General features: G+C 42.1%; 1 protein-coding gene across 5 annotated transcripts in view; it reads left to right on the top strand.

Moving 5' to 3' along the window:
* The window catches only part of MAPK8IP3 (mitogen-activated protein kinase 8 interacting protein 3), a 61,332-nt gene that overhangs the window by 12,354 nt on the left and 24,314 nt on the right, over nucleotides 1-24,664 (top strand). For 3 of the 5 annotated variants that reach the window (XM_010568564.1, XM_010568567.1, XM_010568568.1), the window contains exons 5-11: nucleotides 1,587-1,610; nucleotides 5,183-5,234; nucleotides 10,622-10,868; nucleotides 13,582-13,684; nucleotides 16,062-16,180; nucleotides 20,405-20,416; nucleotides 24,216-24,273. In XM_010568564.1, the coding sequence (XP_010566866.1) occupies nucleotides 1,587-1,610; nucleotides 5,183-5,234; nucleotides 10,622-10,868; nucleotides 13,582-13,684; nucleotides 16,062-16,180; nucleotides 20,405-20,416; nucleotides 24,216-24,273 (615 nt within the window). The remainder of the gene's footprint in view (nucleotides 1-1,586; nucleotides 1,611-5,182; nucleotides 5,235-10,621; nucleotides 10,869-13,581; nucleotides 13,685-16,061; nucleotides 16,181-20,404; nucleotides 20,417-24,215; nucleotides 24,274-24,664) is intronic. The other 2 variants (XM_010568565.1, XM_010568569.1) reach the window with 1 other exon arrangement.

Raw genomic sequence — 24,664 nt, forward strand, 5'->3', positions numbered from 1 at the left:
TACACTGTTGGCTGGTTTGGGTCAGGTGCCCTGGCTGGGCATGAGAAGCTGAAAAATCCTTGACTGTAGTCTAAACACTACTGAGCAACAACTGAAAACATCAGTGTTATCAACATTCTTCACATACTGAACTCAAAACATAGCACTGTACCAGCTACTAGGAAGACAGCTAACTACATCCCAGCTGAAACCAGGACAGGAGAGCAGAAATAATTGCAGAATACAGTGTTTGGCATCTGGCTAAATTGTCTAAAATGTAAAAATCTACTGGGGGAAAAAAATAATTGAAAGATAGATAGCAGCCTTCCTAGGCAAAAGAGACAGGCATGAGGGGTGTAGAAAGCAAGAGAAGACATGGTGGAAAAAGAATCAGTAGTTTGCAGGCGTTCTTCTGTTCATAAAATCTCCCTTATCAGACTTATTTTTCTTCCTTCTCCTCTCCCCCTTGCAGTCTGGAAGTCCACAGTGAGCTCCCAGAACATGGTCTGATCCTAGTGTTAGAGCTGAAATGGGATAAGTGTGGTAGGCATGTTTCCCTTCCCACTTACCCTTCTGTAAATAAGAATGTATCTGTGGAAGTACTTACACAGTAAAATTATAAAAGTACCATAGGGAAAAGCATACTTAGGGCTTCTCTCTTTTAAGGGGTGGTTCATATATGCACCTGCCAAATTTGGGTTGGACTGCATTGTAGAAATTGATTTTAATGAGATTTTCCTTCCCTAACTTTCAAATAAGCTAATATTAATCGTGGCTTTATGTTATCATTCCATGAAAGAGATGCACAGTGAAAAGTGTTACTGGTTATGTCTGGAAGACTCCCATTCTCTGGGATGAAGGGCAAAATTTTCATCAAGAATTGCCTCTTCACATTAGAGAAATAGTCTTTCACCCTTTTAAGTGTGGCATATATTGCTAGTCTCCTTGGAGAGAAAAAAACGAGAAACACTGTATGCCTGTGAAAGCCCCCGATGGGATAGTGATCCGAGTTTGTAGGAAGCACCAGTGGGAAATGGGACTTTTTCCTTCATTTCAAGCTTCACACTGTTCGTGTGTGTGCGCGTGCGTGCGTGTGTGTGTGTAGCTCTGTGTCTGTATATGCTTGTGCACAAGCACTCGGGTCAGATGTGGTTTTGTGTCACTGCACAGCTGGGTGGGGGTGAATGCCAGCGTTTGTCTATCTTGGTGCACTGATGCGCACTGCGGTGGACACAGGCATAATTTCTCGTGGCCTGTCACACAAATTTGAGTGCATTTATTTATTTTCATCTGTGGATGTGCTTGGGTGTGTTAGACTGCATAGGGGTGCATATTTGCATAAGACCGTAAGTACACCGAGTATGTTTGCCTGTCACTTGGGAGAAGTTTGTGCAAGAACTGTTGGGGGGCATGTATATTAACCGCCATCCAAGAGTGGTAATGAGTACAGTGTACACTTCCACATAGTGTAGATTACAGTGCATGCGTATCCCGTGTCTGTTGTAGGACTGCATGTTTGCATGACCTTTGCTCTCTAATGGTTGTTTTTTTGTCTCGCTTTTTGTGCGATTGCTGCTCTGTTTTGGCTGTTATGTTTGTCACTGCAGTCATCGCCAGTCATGGAGGAAAAGGTAAATCCTATTGCTGCATCTTAACTTTGTTAATCCTAGTTTTGGAGGTTGCTGTTGAGTGGCAACAGTGTGATGCTGGGAATGTACTGTACCGGCACGTTTGCCCTATTTGTCTACTGGCACCTGTGTTAGACTTGCTCGTTCGGGTGAGGCAGAGGGAGCCATCAAGCTGCTGGGATAACACATCAGGAAGAAGCTTGTGTACTCAACGCAGAAGACACAGTTCAGTCCCAAAACAGGATCAGTCCTCTGTGGTTGGACATTTACACTTCACGTCCCAGAATGTTTTAAAAAGTCATCTTTTGTCCCTTATTTTACTGTAGAGTACAAGGCATGCATATTTGCTGAGTGGGACAGAAAATGTGTGTCATGGTTAGTAGCTCTCTGAAGGCACTGCTGACTTTGGGCTGGGCAGTGAGTTCTATGCCCAGAGCCTGCAAAGAGAGCAGTTCTTGTCTTTAAATGCTGGCAAACAAACCATAGTTTTGTTATGTTCTATAAGCTTTAGGACTCCCGATCCCAGGTTTTGGCTACTGCAAACCTTTATTGAGGAGTTTGCTGTTTACCTTGTAACGCAAAGTGGAACTAGCCAAGTGTTAAGAGTCACCCTGTACTGGAAAGAATTGGGTGTATGAAGGTTACTTCACCACTCAAAAGACCAGCCCTGAGGATACTCTAAATTTCTTTGAAGACTGGCAGTCAAGCCCAGGACTGCAAAGCTGAAGTTAGCTCTTCTGTGGTGTTTGTTCTTTCCCCTTCCCTGGGAGGTTCAGAAGAGGCTGGAAGGTGTTTCCAAAGAAACTCAGCAAGGAAATTTCCTAACAATCTACGTTAAAATCTTTTCCTGAAGATCCTACAGCTTCTGATGCTACAGAGACTTTGTACCTCTGTTTCTGTTTAGCAGGGATTGTGAAGTTTATACGTTCCCTGTACATTCAATGGGGTGCTGTATCTTCTTGCATGTTGAATGTGCATGTGTTTGTATATGAACACAGAAATAAGCTATGGGTTCCCAGAAGAAATCTGATAGAGATTACCTAAAGAGGAAGTGTAATTTAGTCTTCTTGTAGCACACATTTGGGATGGCTCTTATTTCTCAGTGCTGTCAGTGAGTTATGTCAGGCCATCCCAGCATAGTCACAAAAGTGTTTATATTATAGCATGTTGCTAGATACTCTGACTACACCATTTATTTTGCAAGGAATGTTTTGCAGTTATAGGAAATTTTCTCCAGCTATGGACACCTGTGAAGCATGACTCTCTTAAGACCATCATTCTAACCTGGAGAAGAGGAAAGATAAGAAACTAATGATTAAAGCAGCTCAAAAGATGGCCTATTTTTTTTTTCCCTCCCTGAAAAGAATGATTCTTTTGAAGTAGATTCTTTGGGACCCTTGAGTTATTTCTTTAACTGTAAAACTAGGACTTTTCTGTCTTTGTGGCATAGAGTTCCAATTTCTAGTTTTGAATCTCTTAATAATCTCTTATACATAACTGACTGTACTTTTTGTGGCTTTTAGATCTGTAAAGTGCCAGGGGTGAAGATTTCATATTAGGGGAAAAATTTCCCTAGTATGTTATTTAGAAACTTAAAACACAGCTGTTTGTTAGAGACTTTCAGGATCTTGGAATGATAGCAGTAGGATAAAGAGAAGTAAATGCAGGCAGAAAGACAGAAGTACATGTACTTTGGCATCATGACCTATTAGAAGCAGGCATAGATGGCAGGGGAGATGTCATAAATCAGTATTTAGGCAAACAGCAGTGAAATGTTTTCTATAAACCTTCAGCGATTTTTAATATTTAAAAGTAGCAAGCACCAAGATGCTTTTTGAGTGGAAAGGCTACAAGGAAACTGATAATTCCTATCACATATGAATCTGGTTTTGAATCTGTTGAAAGATGACTGCATCTTCTCTATAAAAGAAAGTCAGGTTAATCAGGTTGTGTCAATGATCTGTGTTCCTCTAAAATCCAGTTACGTGCTGCTTTTGTAAGATGGTTTGTGTATGAAACTTCCATGTATGAGTCTTTAGGATCTTCAGGAGAGAATTTAATGCAGATTCTTAGGAAAAGCGCATCCCAAATCTCCTTGCTGGGCCACACTGGAAACACCTTTCTGTCCCTTCTGCCTGTCCAAGATAGGCCACAGCAAGCAATTATTCCTCAGCACAAGCAATACTGACACAGTGGTGCAATAAACTGTGTTGGCCGGGCAGTGCTAAGCATGGGAAGGTTGGGCATTTTGGTTTTCTCCACAGACGTTGTCTCCTTTGCTAGACACTCCACCTCCTTCCTTCATAAATGAGCTGGTTCATGCACCATCTTCTGTGTTAGTGTGTTTGCATACGTGCTGGGGTCCTTAGGTCCTGCTGTGTTTGTTTTGCCCACGGTCATGGGTGAGGAGGTTGTGATGGTTGCCTAGCCTGGTCATCAGACCAGTGCTGATGATCATTAAAGAAAGGCACATGAAGGTCTACTGTTATTAATACTGGTGTACAGAAGGGCAGATTTTATCACCTTACACCAATAAGCCCCATATAGGCGTAGGTGAAGTACCATCATTGAACCCCTTTGTGGGTGCATGTTACCCAGAGGATCAGCTTAGTTCACCTCTGCAGGGCCACTGGAGTCCAGCTAGTGGAGGCTGCTGGGGGTATCCCCTAAATGGATGTGTACTCTGTCCCTGCAGCCCTGCTTCTCTGGCACAAAACCAATTGCCGATTTCGGCATGCTGCTGCAGCCTTTTCCACCTCCACTGCTTGCTCTGGATTTTCTCCCACTGGAACTTGGTCTTAAAACCTGTGCCAGCTTTTATATTCAGAATCAGACCCGCAGCTAGCTAGTCACCTGCAATTGCCAGAAAGAAGAGGATGAATAAAATGTAATTACAGACATCTGGCAATGTGATTGATGCATTCATTTATACCTTCATTTGATTTCTGAATTTTGAGTGCATTGTAATATGGAGAGGGGGTCAGAGAGTACAAATATTATTTTTCTTGCTTAATATTGGAAGTGATCCAAACCCCTCTGATTTCTGCTGTTGGAGCTAACCAGATTTGGGGTGGAATGTACAGAAGTGCCGTGTAGATGACACTTAGTTAAAAGCCTCCTTCCTGACCTGGTGATGACATCTCTAGGATTTATGGGAGCTTTTTTTTTTTTCTGTGAGAGTTGCTTGCTGTGGCTTGTTTTCCCATGGTACCTTTGTTTCTCAGAAGATACACTGACTTAAATTGGCTGATGGTTCCCTGCATTTTTGCATTCCCCCAAAATCTTTTGTACTGATGGAGAAGTCAGTCATGCCTGTTGTGGTCACTTGACACCCTCCTTCTTAGAGTCTCCCCAGAAAGAGGTATAGCTCTAGCAGTAGACACTATAGGTCTGAGGAGACAACACCATGGAAGTATGGGAGTTGGGAGTTCATACAGCTGCTATGTGAGGGGAAGAAGTGCAATTCAGTTTCTAGTGACTAATATTTCACATAAGCTAGCATGCTGTTTCTTTTCTATAGGAACCTTGTAAATGGCTAACAGATTGATTTCCCCTCTCTCTGTTTCTCTGTTTAGCAGGAAGGAACGTCCTAACTCTCTGAATGTCTTCCCCCTCGCGGATGGCATGGTACGTGGGCAGATAGGGGCCAAGATCGTCCCAACACTGGACCACTGGCACCTGAGTGACCTCGGCCAGCTGCAGTCCAACTCCAGCTACAAGGTTTTATAGACCATCACGGAGCAAGGGTTTCCCACTCTCCCACTGTCAATAGCATCCCACGTTTTCATTAAGATGGAGACCGATCTGTGTCCATAACCCTTTGCAGCCTCTCCCTGCTGTGTGTCTGCTCCCTTGGTAGCGGTGCTGTGGGATGATATTCTTTTGCAGATCTGGCATATGGTGTGGGAGGGATTTGACACAGCTCCTCATGCTTCTTGTCTCAGTGATAATCTCCTTTACTTGGCTGGCCCCAAGTTGAGAGGAATCTGTGGGGAGGCAGTTAGAGATTTAGGGAAGATAAATCCTTCACTTTTTTATAGCTTATCTGGGAGAGGAAGTGGTGGAACCTGTCCCCTCTCTCCCCCTCGACAAGAGCAGTGTTTTTGCACCTCAGCTGGACTAGGCATTGGATTGCGCTTGCTTTCCAGTGTTTGTCCTTTCTGACTAATTGCTGTTCTGCCCTTCCTATCTTCATTAAAAGGTCTCCTAATCCTCGCTGGATGCCCAAGTCTTGCACTGTGCTTAGAAGTCTTAAGTTCCTCATATATCTTGTCATTGCTCTAGACTTGCATTGTCTACCTTCAATACACTTGTCACCTTCAATGCACTGCCTTCTGCACTGGGGCTTGCCAAAAAACTCACAGCACTGCAACTGCACTGAAGCAGCTGCATGGTTCTGCCTGTTGCTTGTGGTGCTCTGCTCTGCCATTTGGAGACTGGTCTGAGCACAAAGACCCAGATGTTGTACTCTTAGCTGACAGGTTACTGCAATTGTTTACAGTTTAGACTGCACATGGTGACCCACATTTTCCATGAGCTGTACCTGTAGACTTCTCAAAGTCTTTGTGCTCAGGATCCCACCAAATTCCTCTCTTTGAATGATGTTCCACAAATGCCTGGTGGCAGGCCTGAGAGCCAGTGGTGCATCTACCCAGCACGGCTTACAGTATGTCCGTCAGTATCTCACAGAACTTCTGGTCTGCTTTAAAAGTGTTTGATAAAATTTACTTTCTCTCTGCCTGGAATTTGTAGAACATCAGGCGTTTTATATGTCACATGTAAGGACTGGTGTCCTTTTGAGAAGTTGTAAATCACTAATCCTGTAAAATACATTGAGGCAGTAAAGGCAAAGAGGAGGAGAAAAAAAACCGAAGAAAAAACGCAACTTGTTGTGCCCATTCTGCATGTCTCCAGATTATATTAATGGTACTTTGGCCTGAGGGACTCTGCGGGAGTGGCGTCCTTGATGCATAGCACAAGAAATTTAGACAAATTCAAAATTTATGCAGAAAACAAAGCAGCAACTTCCCTTTTTTAACACTACCTTTGTAAAGTAGCCAGGCCTAGCACAGCACAAACCTTTGTACTTTGTCAGCTCTCTGCCATCATGGCAGTTGGAAATGCAAAAGTGAGATCTTTGGATAGGGTGGAGACTGTTCTTGGAACCCTACCCTTGCTGTAGTATTAGAGGCACAGAAATTTGGGAATCGTAGCAACTTGCAGAATGCCAGTCGGGTCCTACAGTCATTTCTGGAGAGTTTTGCCTGGAATTAGGGAATAGCAATGCCACAGTGCAATAACATAATTAAGGATGGTGGAGATGAAGATAAAACATGAATGTGTTTCTTCAGACTTATGCTGCGCCAGCACAACGTGCTGCAAGGACACAGACAGCAATCAAAATGCACAGAGACCAACCCACTTCTGGTTCTGGAACCAGTTTATTCCTTGGGATCTCCAGGCAGTGCTGCACACTGTGGTGTGAACATGCCCTCAAGCTCTTCTAGTGATCAGGCATGTGTGGCAGGTGTTAGTTTTTAGAGAAGGGCTGGGAGGACACTGGGGCTAGATCCATCTTCCACAGACTTGCTAAGGCGTAATTCTTTAAGCAGTACCACTGCAGAACTTCTGAAAGAAGTTGAGTGGATCTTGCTGATAACCCAGCATCTGCATTGCAGGAGAATGCGGCAGGAACCCAGATAAATTGGAATCTTTGATGTCCCAAGTTCAGGTAATGGGGGAGTATTGACTGGATCTCTTAGTCATTTGTTGTTGATGGCGTCAGGCAAAAAAACCCCATTTCTGGTTACAAGAAAGCTTTGTGCAGAAGTAGTAGTGTGCTGGTCCAAATGTATCTGACGGGTAGTGCTGGGATTTGCATTGATGCTCATTAGGGAGACTCAGAAATGGGATGCTGGGTTTAATGAGGCTAGCTGGTAGGGTAGAGTTAGAGAGCTTGGGCTGTGGAAGACTTGGATGGGGTAGTGTGTTACAGAGGATTTCCTAAGAGTATGGAGCAAACCTATGAGTAATTAAAGGATGTGATTGACTGGCTGACTAGATTTGCAATTTGGAATGGAGATTTTCCTCCTGCAAGCTTTTTGCACACTCTCTGACTGGAATGCTATTTCTTAAATATTAATCTCATCAGTACTTCTCATGCACTCCTCGCCTCTTCTTCAGCAGCTCTGACATTTCACTGACATCAACTGCAGACACATGACTCACCTTCCCAGTATGTATATCCTGACTCTTCTGACTAGTTTTCCTTCTTCATGGGGCCATACTATAGTTATATTTTAAGTGTCCTTGTATACTTTTTATTACTATTTTCTGTTTTAGTTGCTGTCATTATTTTATTTTTAAATTCAGTTGTACATTTATTTTATACAATGTTTTGGAGATGAAAGTCCTTAACGTTTTTGTTTTTATGTACTATGCTTTCAGTGTTATAACCATACAATTGTGGCTTCTCATGGTGACATATGACTGCTATGAATGTTGGGCCTTTGCAATGCATTTTGGAGGTCACTACTACACATTTGATGTTTAGGAGGTTGACAGGTATGGCTGTAGGTAAGTGGTGGTTGTGGAGAGTATTCTTTGGGTGAGCTATGGGTTATGGAGAATGCCTCCTATGCTGTAGAGGAGAGCTGTACACTTAGTGGACTATTTAGCATTAATGGAGCACTCAGGACAATAGAAGGAAGATACCAGCAAAGATTGATAGAGCTTCTGGACTGTGAAGAGAAGTGCCTTGGTAGTATTTACATTTGGGAGTAATTTCTCCAATGCAGGCTGGTAGGTTGATAAAGTACGTTTCCTAGGTAAATACAGGATGTATAACCAAAGAGTAAGTGAAAGACCAAGGTAATTACTGACTGGTGTGTTCTGGGTGAGGGGCAGATTATGTCAATAAACAAGAAGTTACAGGATATCTCTCATACAAATATCACCCTATAAACACTGACGATACAGGGTTTCTGAATGACATCTAGTTCCTAAGAGCAAGGAATGACATGTGGACCCACCTGGGTGTCTCTTTTACAGTGCTAAGATGCTCATGGACTTTGGTTATGCTTATAGACTTACAGTGAGTACAAGAACATCTCTGAATACTTTCATCCAACAGAAGTTTTGTTTGGGGAAAGAGGTTTTATGGTTGCCCTTTACACATGATGCTCTTCATCCCTTTGTGCATTAGAAAGCACAGCAGGCATACTGCAGTTGAAGTAGTACAAGGCTTCCTGGATCGTATTTTTTCTCAAAAGCCTGGTTTGATTTTTTTTTTCTTTACATATAAGGAAAGTAGCTCCTGAAAGACAAATATGAAGTAGAGGTGGAAAGTGTGGTTTTCACATGTAGCGGCCTAAGTGGAAAGTCCCCATCTCAGTCTTGATGCTAAAATCAGCAAATGTGCAGGGAGATGATTTGAATGTCCATGTGGGAATGTGTGTGCTGTTTGGACTGACAATGCAGAAACTATATACTAAATGTGGATCACATTTAATGGTAATGCAGTTTTAAAAAATCTTAATTTCCAATATAAATGCACAGATGCAATATAAAACCTTTGACTTCCACAGTGCAGTGTACAAGAGGAATTTTAAGATAAGCATACAGAGGCCAGTCTAATTAAAGGAAGATCTTAATAAGATTCCAGATTTAAAAAAAAAAAAAGGCTGCAAAGGGTTAAGTCACCATTTTTTTCAGTCTTCTCTCTCATCCCATTTTGAATTTTTTTGTCATGTTGTGAAGTTATTATTAGAACAAGAGAACGAGACTTCCAAATTAGTGAAGTGAAACAGCGTCACAGCTCCAAGGTTGGGAGGCTCAGAGCAGCCTCTGAGCAGAATCATGATCTTTCTAGTACTTGCACAGGAGGGGAGAGGCAAGTAGTAAAGTTTAAAGCTGGGTCTGGATGTGCAGATGCTGAATGTCACTGCATCCAATTGCAACTCATTATCACATATAACTCAACATTAATTTTGTCATATCCCTGCAGGCAGTAATTAGAGTGGGCTGCCGTGAAGAATGGGGAGATCTCATTTGGGTCCGGGAGTGATCACAGCATTGGTCAAGACGTTAATTGGTTGACAGTGAAGTGGTGCTGCTTTAACTGACAAACAAGGGTCACAGTGTAAAATCCTGACAGAGCCTTTAAAGCCTCCCATGTTTTTCAAGAGGTGGTATTACAAGAAATGGGGCTGTAATGTCTGTAAAACTGAGAGCCATTTGTGCGCATTTCACAATGGGAATCCATCTCCTATTTTTATTTGTAAGCTTCTGATCTTTGAGTTCTTGGGTCTTGTCCTGTCATTTGGAAGTGGGGAGACCACACCTGTTTCTACTGTGTTGTCAAGCTAGACCAATGCCCGGCTAGCTTCTGCATAAGGTGATATGGGGACATAGGTCTTCTGCTAGTGAAGTCAGACCATCCCAGCTTGGTATCCGCTTTGCTTCTGCAGTTTAGTGTCAAAACCACTTTGCTGTTCTCTCATCTAGGTTGTGTTGATGGCTTACACTAATGACATCATCCAACACCTCTTAAGAGGCCACTTCAGATCCTTCCCAAGCAGTAACCATGTTGCCTTCCAGTCTTGGGAAACACTGGCCTGGCTTACCGCAAGTGCCACAGCCCTTCAGCTTCCACTGAAGTGTGAGCTGCAGGTGCTTTTTACTTACGATAAGGTCACCTTTCCTGAGATGCATGATGAAGAGATGACATACTGATGTGACTTGTGAAAAACAGTGTTTAGTAGTAAAGGAGGAAGGCTATCAGTCCTTTCATAGGTGGGATTTGCTTGCTGAGTTCAGCATGAGAACTTACTGCTTCATTGTGGTTGCAGTGCCTAGTGTCACCCTCAAGCGCTGGACGTGTAACTGGTACAGCGAGCAAGACTCATTCTCCATAATGCTTTAAGGCAGCCATACACCAACAAATGGGAGATTAATTGAAATGTATAGCTGTGCTTTTCCCTTTTTGTTCTTCCCCCACCCTGGAATTGGTATAGTGCCCCCAAGATGAAATGTCTGAATCCGGGCAGTCCTCAGCAGCTGCCACACCGAGCACAACTGGAACCAAGTCCAACACTCCCACGTCATCTGTGCCGTCCGCTGCTGTCACACCATTGAATGAGAGCATCCAGCCCATCAGCGAATACAATGGTACGACCAAGAGCAATAAGAGGGCACGAGAAAAGCGGAACAGCCGGAACATGGAAGTCCAAGTCACGCAGGAGATGAGGAATGTCAGCATAGGTATGGAAGCTGGAACTTGGGTACTTGGTCATTAAAGTAATTGGCTTCCCAGTGCTTGTGTCCCTCTGTTACAGGAAGAGGCTGGAGACTCTAGGGGTAATCAGCTTCATAAATAGAGAATTTGAAGTAGCCTTACTTAGAAAGATACATGAGTGAGACAGGGCTGATTGGATGTTAGGAGGTTTCTGGGTAGCAAGTTTTTAAAATGCCGGTAATATGAATAGTTTCACAAGTATACAGGGTGGGAATAGGTTATTGAGTTCAGTCCCCTGCAGTTGCATTCATCCATGTCATAGAGCCTCTTTCATGAACAGTCAAGTCCCCCAAAAGCTAACTGAACTTTTGGAAAGCTGTTTCTGGACCTTATCAATATGATAGTTAAAAGCTTCCGTTTAGTTTTCTCTCTGGATTTATTCGTAAGTGTTTTATATCCAGTTGTTTATATGCCAAATTTGTCAGTCAGGTTAAATAATTATTTTCCCTTCTGTGTGTTTATCCCACACCCTGATGTGTTTAAAAATAGCAATTATATCCAGCTGTTTTTCTCAGCTAAATAAGCTGTTTTCTTTTAGTCTATTTCTTATATAAGAACCTCCCCAAATCTTTGGAAGTTAGAGTTGTTTTCTCTCCACTTCTGAAGTTGTTTAGTAATTTGAATTAATCATTTCTTGTCAGGAAAGCCATCACTTAAGCCCTTAGCACCAGGCTGTTTAAACAAAGAAAATGGTGTAATAACATGATAAAAGCCCCTTTCTGTTCTTTTTAATATAGCTGTGCCAATGTAGTGTCTGAGCAACTCCCAGCCTGTATTGTATTTAGACCTGCAGCAGCCTTCAGAAATGAGAAGTGGTCTGTTTTACAAGTCATGAACTTATATACAAAAGGACTGTAAAACCAGCTGAAGATCGTAAGGAAAGGCTGTGCAGGAGCACAGGGGTGAGCATAGGTCTCCAAGGTTAGCATATGAATCAGATAATCATCTTTTTTCCTAAGTGATACAGATGATATTCCTCTGCTAACATTCACAAACTGGTTCCTAACAAATTAAGACTATAAAGTAACATCTTTTGTTGTAGCATTTGAATGAGAATTGTCATGGCTGAGTCCCATTCTGTATTTTATTAGCTGCTGAGGAAGTCCCAGGGTCACAGAAGTCAATCTGCCAGAAACTAATGTAGTTCTCCATAAAAGCGTATGGCTTCTGCATAGCCAACTGTTAAATTGTGATCTGTTTGGTGAGCCTGGCCAAGGCAAGTCAGTATAAGCATTGGTATCAGAGAAATTGAGCACGGATATCAGTAGTTTGAATGCCCTATAAATACTTGCCCTTATTTTTACATTTGCTGCTTACAAGCTCGTTTACCATCAATAGCTTTCTTGGATCAAAGTCTGCTCTCTTCTCTATGTGTGCAACTGTGAAGTCACTGTGCATCTGAAAGCTTCTTTTTTCTTGGTGGAAGTATCATGTTGTGGAATCTGCTCAAGGCAGATAGTTCTGTCTTTCCTATGTGCTCTGCATATTCAGCCTTTCAGCTATTTCTCACACATAATGCCAAATCGGATCTCCATGCTGAGGAGAAGCACAGATACTTGAATTTTAATTGTGTATTTTACGCATCTATAATTAAAATGTCTGTCCGTGATGTACATGCCTTAGAGCTGAACTACCAAAAAAAGTTACTCGAAGGTATTTGCAGAAAAGCTTCCCAGCTTGAAAAAATAAAGAAAAGGAATCCTCTGTTTCTGTGAGCTTGAGAACCACTGGTGTATGGATGCCTACTTTGGCAACAGATACACATCACACTTTGTCTTCAAAAGTGGCATTTGTTGCCAGCTGGTGCACAATGCCAGCCTAAAAGAATAAAATTAACACTCAAGTTGTCATGGGCTTTGTATATTTGGCTACTGAGGCCGTTTGAAAAGGTCAAAAATTCCACATCTAACATCGTTGAGGGACTAACATAGTTTACAAATTAGGTCTTTAATCCTTCAAGAATTTTTTGTGTGAACAGACACTGTGTTTATATTGCTTGTTTAGAGTAGGTGCAGGTCTGAGCTTCTGAACAGTTTGGTATCAATAAATGTGACTTGACAAGAGGAGGAAATTCCTTATTCTTTAAATACTGGCTTCAGGCTGTAGATTATACAGAAACCAGAGCAGATTTCATGTATCGGTTTTTAAGTGAAATTTCACTGTAATGGGTATCTAAACCAGTTGTAGACTTGAGAATTTGTATTGAAAAATTATTTCTATTAAAACTAAATAGTGTCAATTCATAGCTACAGTAACCTCTGTGAAGCTATACAGAAAATCACTTTGTTGTCTTCAGTCGCAGCTAAAGTTGTGTGGTGATTGGAGAGTTTTTACCAACAGATAAAATGTTTATTTGGAATTTATTTTAATGGATTAAGTATTTCTCGTTATCTCAACACATTTTAATGAGGATTCAGGCCAATGACCTTGCTGACACTGGTATGGTGGAGGGAAGGGGATGCTTAGGGTCTTCCTGCTCTGGAATTTTGAGGGCATCTTCCCAGCACTGGTGCATTTGTGACTCTAGATGATCAGCCGCTTTCTGTTCCTATTTTAAGACTTTGAACATGACACCATGAAATTTTAAAACCTTGATATTCAAAGCTGCAAAAGTCCCTTCAAGGAACACTATCCTATGAAAGTCCTGATCCTATAGATCATATGTATTGTCTTACCTAGGAATGGGCAGCAGTGATGAGTGGTCTGATGTTCAGGACATCATAGACTCTACTCCAGAGCTGGATATGTGTCAAGACCCCCGCCTGGAACGGACTGGTAACAGGTATTGATTGTGACTTTTCACTGTGTGTTCTTTCGCTTGGTTTTATGAGGAGTGAGGAATGGATGCTGTGGCTCACACTGAGCTCAAGGTGCAGCTGTTTGAGAAAGTCTATATATTCTGCCTAGTGTGAATATGAGGGGTCCTGACCTTCTTTGAGTTCTCCAGAGAAGGCAGATGTCTGCTGGTGGTCTGCAGAAGGATCTGTCCAGCTGACCAACAACTGGGCTTGTTTGCCTTGCTGGTTCAGGGAGGGTGGAGAGATGGAGCAACAGAAGGTTTAAGACAAGCAAAGAGGACGTGGGCTTAAGCTATGAGGAGGAGGGAGAAGATGCATTTGTCTAACAAGAGATCAGTTCTGAATTCAGTTTCTAAAACCCAAGCTTTTTTCAGTGTTAATTTTTGAAGTGTTTGAAGGGCTCTTCCTAGGTGAGGCTGGTCAGAGCAATTTTGACCCATCAGTGCACTCGGGACCTCGACAAGAGTTCTCTGAACTAGCAGACTTTTACTGAACTACTCTGCTGCTCTGGTTCCTATCCATCACCTGTTTTGTGCTGAATGGCAGGCTCCCTAAAGGCTATTAATTTTGGCACTGTATTTCTGTGAGGCATGTATTAGTCTAGGTACCTTGATTCATTTTTACTAAGGTCAGGTGGTTAATTTTACAGGATTCATTAATTTTTACCCTCATCCAGTGGGTAATTTGGCACTACACCAGCAAAAATAACCCCCTAGCTCTTACAGGTATGCAGAAGATAGTACCCTGACAAAGTGAAGGCAAGATTTTCTCACAGTCCAAATCTGGACTGGATTTGCCCTGTTAAGCACTCTCATTGAGAAGGGTATGAGCAGCAATAACAGATGCATTTCTCAACTGTGAAACCACATACAGTTAGACCTTCCCTCAGAATATGTAGGATGCATGGACAATTTTTAGGGTCAGATGCAGGAGGAATCTAGGTAGCTGAAACAACTCTGTGTGGGGAAGGCAAAAGTGATGATGAGATCAGATCGAAAATTGGTCAAACCCAAGGAAAAGAAGAGAATGGAGAGGATTGCTGCACCGGGAGATCTTCAGGCAGTGGTCCCTGATCCTGGTAGCGAGACTGAAAGCTGCAGGAGACACAAGCGAACTCAAGCTGCTGAACAGTGTGCTTGCTGCTTTAAAAGCAGAATGCTTCTGAAATATATACAGCTTCTGAAAGTTGACTGCTGAAGAGGTAGGTTCAAGCTGAATTAGGTCTTCAGGTCAGACACTGAGTGCTGGTTGCTTCTTGTCACTTGTGCTGCCCATTAGACTGCATGAACTGATTAATTCTGGTGCAGTCATGGCACCCATTTGTAACTCCTCAGTGCTCTCAGATATCTGGGTAGCTGTAATTTTTCTGTAATTGAAAAAAACCACTATCTTTTTTTCTCTTCTCTGCAATGTGCTGTAACTCTGCAATATCAGAGGCAGCTACCACCCCCCATTTGTAACCTCCTGGCTTTATCACCAAGACTTGATCCATCTAAGTATGAAGCCACGCAGCTTGAGATAATCTCCAGTGGTACTGACGTTTCTGTTAGACTGCTGGAAAAACTGCACAGCCTCTCTTCATGCTGGCTCATTCCCTTCATACAAGGCAGGGCACTTAAAAGTGTTTATACCCACATTAAGACCTTTTTTTAGAGTAGGCAATGACAATCCCAGAGGTTGCCTCACCCTCACCTCCTATAACAGCTGTTTTCTGTTTGAGCCATGAGACTGTCAAGAAATACAAGAAGATTCTTGGTGGTAGCAAAGTCACTAAGAGGCAGAAATGTGCTCCTGTGTGATATGATTAGAAAACATTAACTTTGATTTACCTTTAATGAAATACATTTTGCTGACATGTGAAGAAGCGTTTTGGTGCATAGACTCACCCAAAGAAGAAACTAACCCTTCAGGCTGATTTCACTTACTCATTGGTGAAGAACAAAAGACCATTGCTGTTTTCAACATTTGAGTCCTTATCTGATCTTACTGCTATCTAAGGTTACTATCTAAATTGATAGGAGTGTGGGAATCCTTGCAGTCTGAAAAGTCAGAGGTGAGAGCTTCTGTGAGTTGAAATTTTTCTATCAAATATTGAATAGTCATTAACTATTATGATTTAAAAGGAAGTCAGCTGGGGTCGAGCTTTGAGGTTGTGCATGACGGGTACTTGTCCTTGATATGGGGAATAAAACATGCTTTTTTCTTTACTCAATATATTCCCTGAATGAGCCCGTGGTGAACAGGTGCAATGTGCTCTCAGGGTTTTGATTGCTGGGGCATTCCGTATTTCAGAGAGAAATGTTCTAGCTTAAGTGTTGCCAAGTAACAAAAGTCCTTGGTTTTTTTTTCTTCCAACAACAGCCCAACACAGGGGATTGTGAACAAAGCATTTGGCATCAACACAGACTCTCTGTATCATGAACTTTCCACAGCAGGGTCCGAGGTTATCGGAGATGTTGATGAAGGAGCAGATCTGCTAGGTAAAAACTTGTTTAGAACCATTCTGTTTTCTCTGGTACAATGACAACTATATCAAGCTTCTAGAAGAACTTAAATTCTCTTTGTATTTCAGAACTTGGATGTTTAGCTTTTAAAAAAATGGCATGGAAATTGAGACATTATGTGACTGAAATATGTACCTGCAGTACAGTAATGCTTACTTATCCTAACTGAAATTGTTGCGTAACTTTTATTTGGATTGTCTTTATGTGCATAAGTTATTTTTCTATAGGATTCTCCCACACAAACAGTTTGAAGACAAAATTTGCTCCTTCTGCTTCCTCCCCCAAATTCCCCCCCCCCCATAATTTTACACACTAGCAGTTTCACTTGGAATAAAGAGTTTGTTTGAAATTTGCAAGAAAGTAACTCCTTTAGTTAAGTTTTTGAAGTTTAAATTATATGGAAATATTATGGTCTGTGTTGCAGTTTTTACCCTTTTATAGTCAGTCTGAGAGATGTAGCAATGTACTTCGGCTGATTTTGAAGAAGCTTGTAATACCTGAAGTCTGGTTGTATTCCATATTCCTGATTAGGACTTTGAAGCAGTCAGAGGAGCAGCTTTGCCTCAGGTAGCAGTCTGAGCCCCTGCCATAGTTTTTGGTGTTGGACTCTTGAGTATCTAGACCTAATTCATGACAGAATTTAAGTGTGTTCTTAAGTCCTGCTGACTGTTTTCCTGAATCAGGACAATATGAGAGGTCTTTGATACTCAGACAACACAGGCAGCTGACAAAGTTTGTAACTGTGTAGCTCAGTTTCCATTTTACTGCTTGATTTAAGGAGCCTTAGGAGACATGAGGACTCCAACAATATGCCTTTTATGCATTTAGTAGCAAGAGATCTGATCTGAAAGTGTACATTTCCTTTCTGGTGATTACTGATGTAAGAGCTGCTCAAGGATAATCTTCTAAGTTTGGTTATATATATGTCCAGAACAGGATGAGCTGAATGATGTCACAGATTTGCAGCAGTTCACCTTTCCAGAAACTAAATTAGGAAGATACTTGCATCAACTTTGAATATGAGTCTTGTATTGGGACCGTCTAAAAGGGTATGTTTCTGCAGAGAGGATAGATTTTGCCCTTTTCATGGAAGACTTAACCATGGAGATATGGACTGAAGACTAGAAAGAGGTTAATACAATGCTTCTTGCTTTATCCAAGACAAAATTAGCTGTGAAGTTGTTACTATTATAGGCTATAGTGTGACTGGAATGTAAGAACAAGATCTAGACTATCATCAGAATTCTTGCAATACCTTTTTGATATGGATAGACTTGGATTTTTTTTTTAGAAGCATGGTGCTAGCCCTGCAACATGCAAGAGAGCTCTCGTGCATGGATTGATGACCATTGCCTGAAGTGTTACAACATTCATTGTTTCACCTCCAACTCAAGACTGCTGGAAGAAAAAAATCTACAGAAGATTCAGGATGAATGCACAGGCTTTCTCTGTCTGCAGTTGGAGCCAACGTGTGCAGATACTTAAAAAATTAAGAATTCAGAAGGAAAAGCAAGATTCCCAGGTTTGAGAATGAGCTGGATGTTAGCAGTCATTGCAGAAAGGCTGGGGCTCCTGCTTGAAGTGAAGATGACAGTAGGAACTACTTGTGATGGTTAAAGCTTCATCTACCTGCTGTGGAATGAATTTTGGTTAGCCAGCCCCCATACGTTATTGGGAACTCTCTTACTAGCAGAATCAAAGCATTAAAAACACTGATAATCTTGCCATTGCCCATGTATTTTATCTTGGTCCTTGGGTGCTTCCTTATCTGGGAGAGCATGTGGTTGATTATATGGCTGTCTTTCACTAATCACTGTGCCAACTGCTGCTTTCCTTCTCTCCCCAAAATGGCTGGGGCATCAGGGATTGTCAGCTTCTGAGAGTTACTATTCAAGAAGATGATTTGCTTGGGGTATGAACTGCTTCAGACAACCTGTTTCCCACTGCTGGAAGCCTGCCTTCCAGGAATCCACTTCCCCTTTGGATTACCCTGTAGTCTGACCCAGTGATGAGTGAGAAATTCAGACTCTTGTTTTCAAAGGGCCAAAGATTTTAGTTGCCCAAACCTTGCAAGGTTGATCACCACAGTTTCAGTTAAAGTCAAGGGTGCTTCACCTCTTCCAGTAGTAAGGCTGCACAAAGACCAGTGATTGATTTTGGGTTGCAAGACATCTGTTGTTTGGCAGTTACCACTTGTAATAAAAAAGTACAGAGACTTTGTTGAACAGTGCCCATGTAAGTGTGGCTTATGAAGACCACATAGTGTGGCTTATGAAGAGTACATTTCTGTGCTGGGACAATTTTCTTGTTTGAGCAGAGCAGCAAAACTCTTGGAGGTGATTGCACAACAGGCTAGCAGAATAGGAAGGCTTCTCCTGGTTCTTTTCAAACCTGGGAGTTGGGCTGTGATGAAATCAGGTAGTCCTGTGAGAAATGTTAATCTAATTAATCCTTTTCTTAAGTTCTGGCTACTGACTCTGTCAACATAAAAGTGTTCTTTAAAATGAACACACATGTTGCCAGGATTGTACAAAGGGAGGAAGGCAGAGAGAGATGTTGGAGGTCATGTCTCTGACCGAGAAATGAGATTTGTTCCTTTTTTTTTTTTTTTTTTTTGGCTTTTTGCAATAGAAGGCACTAAGAAAGTCTGGTAAAGGTGGAAGCAAAAGGCTAGATCTTAGTACTGATAAATCTGTCAACATTATTCAAAATTTTGCCATTTTTGTGGGGTAAATTGTTCTCTCTTCCTGCTGTACCTTTGAGTCTGAAGAGCCACAGAGGAAATTGTGCTTTATGGACGTGATGTAAGAAACCCACAAGCCAAAAGAGCCCTTTCTCTTTCTGGGTCATATTTGGAGCTCACTTCTCTCTGTAAATCAAAAGAATTAATGAAGTTTATCCCACCTAACTGAAATTTGAATACTTCCTCAAGTCTCTCTCAAAACTTGGCAATCAGTCTTCAAAGAATATTCTCTCCTTTTGGACTCAGTTTCTTAAAGAAAGAGAAATCTCATTAAAGAGGACTTTAAAATAGAAGGATCTTACAGAAATTATCCTTGAGCAGTAGCTGGCAGGCAAGTCTCTTTCTTGAATGGAAAAATCTCTCTCATTCCTTCTGGATATCTGCAAAGCAAACAACATCTCTTGGTACAAAATTGGCACTCTTCATTGAAATTTTTGAATATAAAATAATAAATAAAATATGTGGGTCTCCCCCCCTGCCTCTAATACTGCTTTACATACATGAGTTTGTATAGGAAGTATTCTGGAAAAAAGTGTGGAGTGAGAACAATTATTTACTAGTGGTAATTGTAGAACAAATTCCCTTCTTTCTCTACTACAGCCTTAGGAACACTAGTTGACTGTTTTCCTGCATATTCACTTGTTAATCGCAGGTTCTTACCTCCCGACCCTGGGTAGGCTCCCCCTTCTCCCATTTCCCCCTTCCTGCTTTTCCCTATCCCAAGAGTTTCTGAACGTGAAGGAGCGCTAGCAGTTTGGTTGTGCGCCATGGCAGGTCCTTCCTTTCAGTTTTAGGATGCCCAACTGTGTTTGCTTTGGAGATTAAAACCTCCCTTCAAATAACAGGGGTTTTGTGGTGAAGACAGAAATTCAGCCATATTAGTGGTAAGTTTATGTATAGTTTTTTGGTACAGAAGTTGAAATGAGATTTTCAAACTGAGTCCCAGTAAAAAAGAAAAAAGTTTTTAAATGCAACTAATTGCCTTTTGCAAGCTGAAGTATCACTGAAGAGCACATTTATTATCAGATTATCTACTTGCTAAAATCACAAGGGGAGGGGAAATGAGAACATAGTAGGAGCTAGCTGTTCTCCATTTAGCAATACACGACTAAATAAAGAGAAAATAAACAGAAAACAAAGGTTTATCCAGTCCAGAAAGATGTGATTGCCTGAGTTTCATGTCTGGAAATCTGGGGGTAGCTGAGGCATGTGGTTGCAGTTGTACCACAGGTTACCTTCCCTTAATTTTTTTATGTCCTGTATGTAGAGTCATGCCATCTACAGTCATGGCAGGTCCTGTCCTTACTATTTCATGCCTTTTGACATTGAAATGGCTGAATCATTGTTAATTTTTTTTTAACAAAATTTTTATTTTGTTGGTTTCAGTCACTGATTGATCCTTTTTTCACTTCCTTTTTTCCCTTGTCTCTCTGTGCTTCGCTGGACATGGCCCATAGGGGAGTTCTCAGGTGTGTATCTCCTGCTCAGTTTCCTTTCTTGTTTCTTTTTTCCTTGTTGAGGTCGAACGACGTGGTATACACGTGTGATACTCCCCTGCTCTTGTCCAAACACAGTTGGCTTTGCAGACTTCTCCCACCTTCGCCTCGCTTGGTTGCCTTGCACCGGTGGGTCCCTGGGCAGCAGAACGTCCCCGCTCTGTGCTCACACACCTGCTGCATTTCAATAAGCTTTTCTTGTGTGGCTTTCTGCAGGTTTGCTCCACTGTGTTACACTGGCCTGTCACTTAAGCTCTTGGGGCTGAAAGTGTTTTTTTTTCTGTCAGGACAGGTGCTGTGCTTGGAGCAGAGCTCGGGTGGGCACAGGACTGAGTTAGTGTCCCACCGTCCTCTCAGTGAACCATGCTGTGAGGAATCCCTCCATGTGCATGATGGCTGCTGTGGGTTAGTTGATGCATACTGGCCCTCTTCTGGCATAGCTATAGTGACATTAAAGACACTTTCTTGATCGATTAGAGTGGCAAAGCCTCTCGTTTGTGGAAGCTTTGCCTTTCTGGCAGGAGTTCAAGTGATAGGTCTCTCTTTGGTTTTGGTGAAGGAGACTCACTGCCTTAGGGCCATGCTCTGTCATCAGAAGGTTTGCACCTTTCTATAAAATGCACTTGGGCCCTGATGCAATTTCAGATGAAGTCAAGGGGATCTCTCTTGATTTCAGTGCAAATTGGATGAAGTTTTCCCTGTAGTAAAGGCAGGTGACTTAGGCAGACGTGATAGCGTAATGCTGTGTGGCGATGAGCTCTTTCACATTGCTTTGCTCAGCACCTCTTGGTGTTGGCTCTGTGAGGTTACAAAAGAAAGGGATGGCATCATCCTTTCTTTTGGTTCAAACTGTTTTTACTGTAAGCCACTTTTTCATGGTCCTTTGTCAGAAAACCTCCTGCTGAAGTTGAGTTGGAGTTCGTCACAGTGTGGAGGTGAATTTGGGCCTGTGCAAAAAGGCCAGATGAGAGCTTTGAAATCCACCCCCGTCCGCTTTTGTTTTTCCTCCTGCCCCTGTCCTTCCCTCACTCTGTTCATAATGTCTGTTGAACTACCTCTGTTGTGGGGATGAGAAACCCAAAGACGTGAGTCCAGGGGAGATGGTGAAGGTGGAAGAAACAGATGAGCTCATCTCAAGCTCGTCCTGACATCTCAGGTTGTAAATCCCTGTTAGGCCGGGCTGCAGCAGAACAAGGTATAGATTAGTTACTACTGAGCATCACATATACTGGCACCACACACAGATGTACACATGCTGATGAGCTGCTCTGTTTGCTATTTACAGACTGGTACTTAATGGCTGCTTTTTTTCTCTTCCTTTCTTCCCCTTTGTCCCCATCTCTTTCTGTTCCCTTTCTCGTATGGGATGGCTCTCATAGTACGGGATGATTTCTTTGGTAAGGCGAAGGCCTTTTTTATTTTTTTTTTTCCCTTTCTTTCTTTTTTTTTTAATGTGCATTTTTTTCTAAATTTCTTACATTCACTCAACATCCCTCCATATGTCTTGCATTACCTTGGTTTGTTTTTTTGTGATGGTGGTATCACCTCTCCAAGAAGCAGGACGCAGCTGGTCAGTAGTGGTGGTTTGGGGATTCTCCTCTGTTTCTTGTAGTTGATTATCCACTTTGATGCTTCACACTATTTGCCTGGCTATGGGAGATTGGACAGTGTAGGATGGGCTCTGTTAGACAGGGCTCTTTCCAGACCTTTCTTCCCTTTGCTCCATATTACAAAGGGGTGAAGACATCTCCTTTTAGTAACTCCACAGTGGTTTTTTTTTCCTTTGAGCAGGGCTTTCCCGTTACAGCCTGCATAAGGTTATCTCGTAGTGTCCATTCTATGGCTCTGGGAGGCTTCATCCATTTCTTTTTTCAAGGCTAGCCCTTCAGACCTCTCACTGGCTGAAGCATTGGGCTGTCACTATGTCACACACAAATAAGGTAGAAGCTGTGGTGAGGATACTGATGGTTGGGACACTGCATGGCTTTTAGTTTTGGCATGATAGCTCACCCTCTTCACCACAGTTCCTTTCTCTCCCCAAAACAGCCACAGAGAGGGATAGATGACTCAAGGATGGGAAAGAAAAGGATTTAGTCTAGAAAAACTGGGAATGAACTCTTTCCCTTGATGTCCCTCAGCACCTGTAATGTCCTTGTGACATTTTCATGTCTTACTGGCTAAATATTTATTTGATAATTTGTAGAATCGCTAAAAAGGAACAAGAAAATAATTTAATAAACAGGTGACTTCTTGGTCTTCCAATCAACATATGGCATGCCACAAAAGAAAGGACTATAGGTCATTCACCTTACCAAACCAAAAATACGCTTCAGTTTACACTGCAGTTAGTGTCTCTCACGTTTTTGCTGTTTGCAATATTCTTTGACACAGAATCCAAAGAACACATTGCCTGAAACATCAAAGTGATTAATTATCTGTCTACTAATTTTTCAAAAGTTATTTGAAAATGCTGCTTCTTACTCATTCTTGCTGGGAATTTGCTTTTGCCATCATAAATTCATCCCATTTAACTGTGGGAAGAGGATCTGTATGTTGGAGTGTTGTGATGTGTTCTCACTTCTTGTACGCTACCATGTTTCTCTAACTTCCATTTACTTAAGTTTGTGTTGGTTTTATTTTATTGCAAATATTAATTAATCAGCAAATAATGGATCATGAAAACTGTCGATGTCTTTGCTGCAAAGGAAGAGGTAGTTCAGAGGGCAGGACAAGGAGCACTTCAGCACAAACACTGATGGTTGTGAGACTTCTTCATGCTCTGGGACCTGTGGTGAGAAATGAGCTGCAACCCTCAGCACTGTCCCCCGACAGGGAGAGGCCTCTTTGCCTTTAGTTCTCGGGTAGCCTCTATTCCCACCTGTAAGACAGAAGCTGACCCTGGAAGCAAGCAAGTCCCTGGCAGCAGGAAACAATCCAGATGTGCTTTTGGTCCCTAAATTCCTTTCCGTTTGGTTTTATGCAATACTGAATTCGACCTTGACTCTTAGCCCCAGTTTTCAAAGTGCTTGCAACCCAATCTGCGTATTGCAGTCGTACGTTGATGCCCAAGTGCAAGTGCAGTGTGTCTGATGTAGATGTTTTCTTGACTGTGGGTCTTAAGTGATGGGACTGAGACTTCAGATTGTAAACATCTATGAGAAAACTGTTAAAGGTAGATAGCACAATGGACAATCTAAAGTCCTATTAAAATTGCTCTAGTGGAAGGCTGATAATGGGAAGCCTTTCATGTGCATGAAACCGGTCGCAACCATTACCCCAAATCTGTACTGAGAAACAGAAGATTTGGCTTATACTAAGAAAGAAAGAAAATCACTGATGTGCAGATCTGGTTAGCAATTTGGACAGTGTTCTGCTGTCCTCTGTGAAAACCCCATGAACTTCCACCTTTTTTCTGTATGCGTGATGATAAAAAATGGTTGCAATAGCTCATGGCTGAACCGGGAGTTACTGACTTGACTTTCCCTAATTGGCATTAGTGAAGCTCTCCTCTCTGTCCCTCTCAAGGGAGTCTGTGAAAGTTGGGGTAAAAAGCTAGGTCTGCATTTGGGCTCTTTACAAAAGGACACGTGAGTGTCTTTGCTTGTGCTGCATGGTCTTTCAGCAAGAGGCACTCTACTCTCCACAGCAGGCACAGAAGCCTAGGGAAGCCTAACAAAAGTGATTTCTCTTCCTCAAGCACGAGTCAGGCAGTGCCACACAAGCTTCATATTTCTAGGAGAGCAGGTGAAAACTGCGTGGCCTTTCTTTTCAGGAATGGGCAAAGAAGTGGGGAATCTGCTGTTGGAGAACTCGCAGCTACTGGAGACCAAGTAAGGAACTGTTGTGTGCTCTGAACTGCCTGCCTAGTTATAAATGAGATGTCATCTTGAAAGTAGGTCTTGGCCAGAACTTCTGCCTCACAGGGGCTTGCTCATTCATCTAATGGGTTCTCTTGAGTACTTGTTGTTCCTTCAGTTGTAGAAGAGGAATTGCTCTTCTGAGCGACTTTCCTAACTGTTTTTCTGCAGGCACTTGGGTGAGGTCTCTGGGCACGTGCTTGTAGGGTCTGATCCCAACTGAAATCAATGGCAAGCTTTTCATTAACTTCAGTGGGAATCTAGTGTGGGTCTGAGCCTCTGTGAGGATATTGCTGTTTATAAAGTTTTTATTTGCAAGGTTTGCTATTTGCAAAGAAAATTTTCTTACTATTGAGAAGTTTTC

Source organism: Haliaeetus leucocephalus, unplaced genomic scaffold, assembly GCF_000737465.1.
Source record: "Haliaeetus leucocephalus isolate CR32 unplaced genomic scaffold, Haliaeetus_leucocephalus-4.0 Scaffold250, whole genome shotgun sequence".
NCBI classification, from domain to species: domain Eukaryota; kingdom Metazoa; phylum Chordata; class Aves; order Accipitriformes; family Accipitridae; genus Haliaeetus; species Haliaeetus leucocephalus.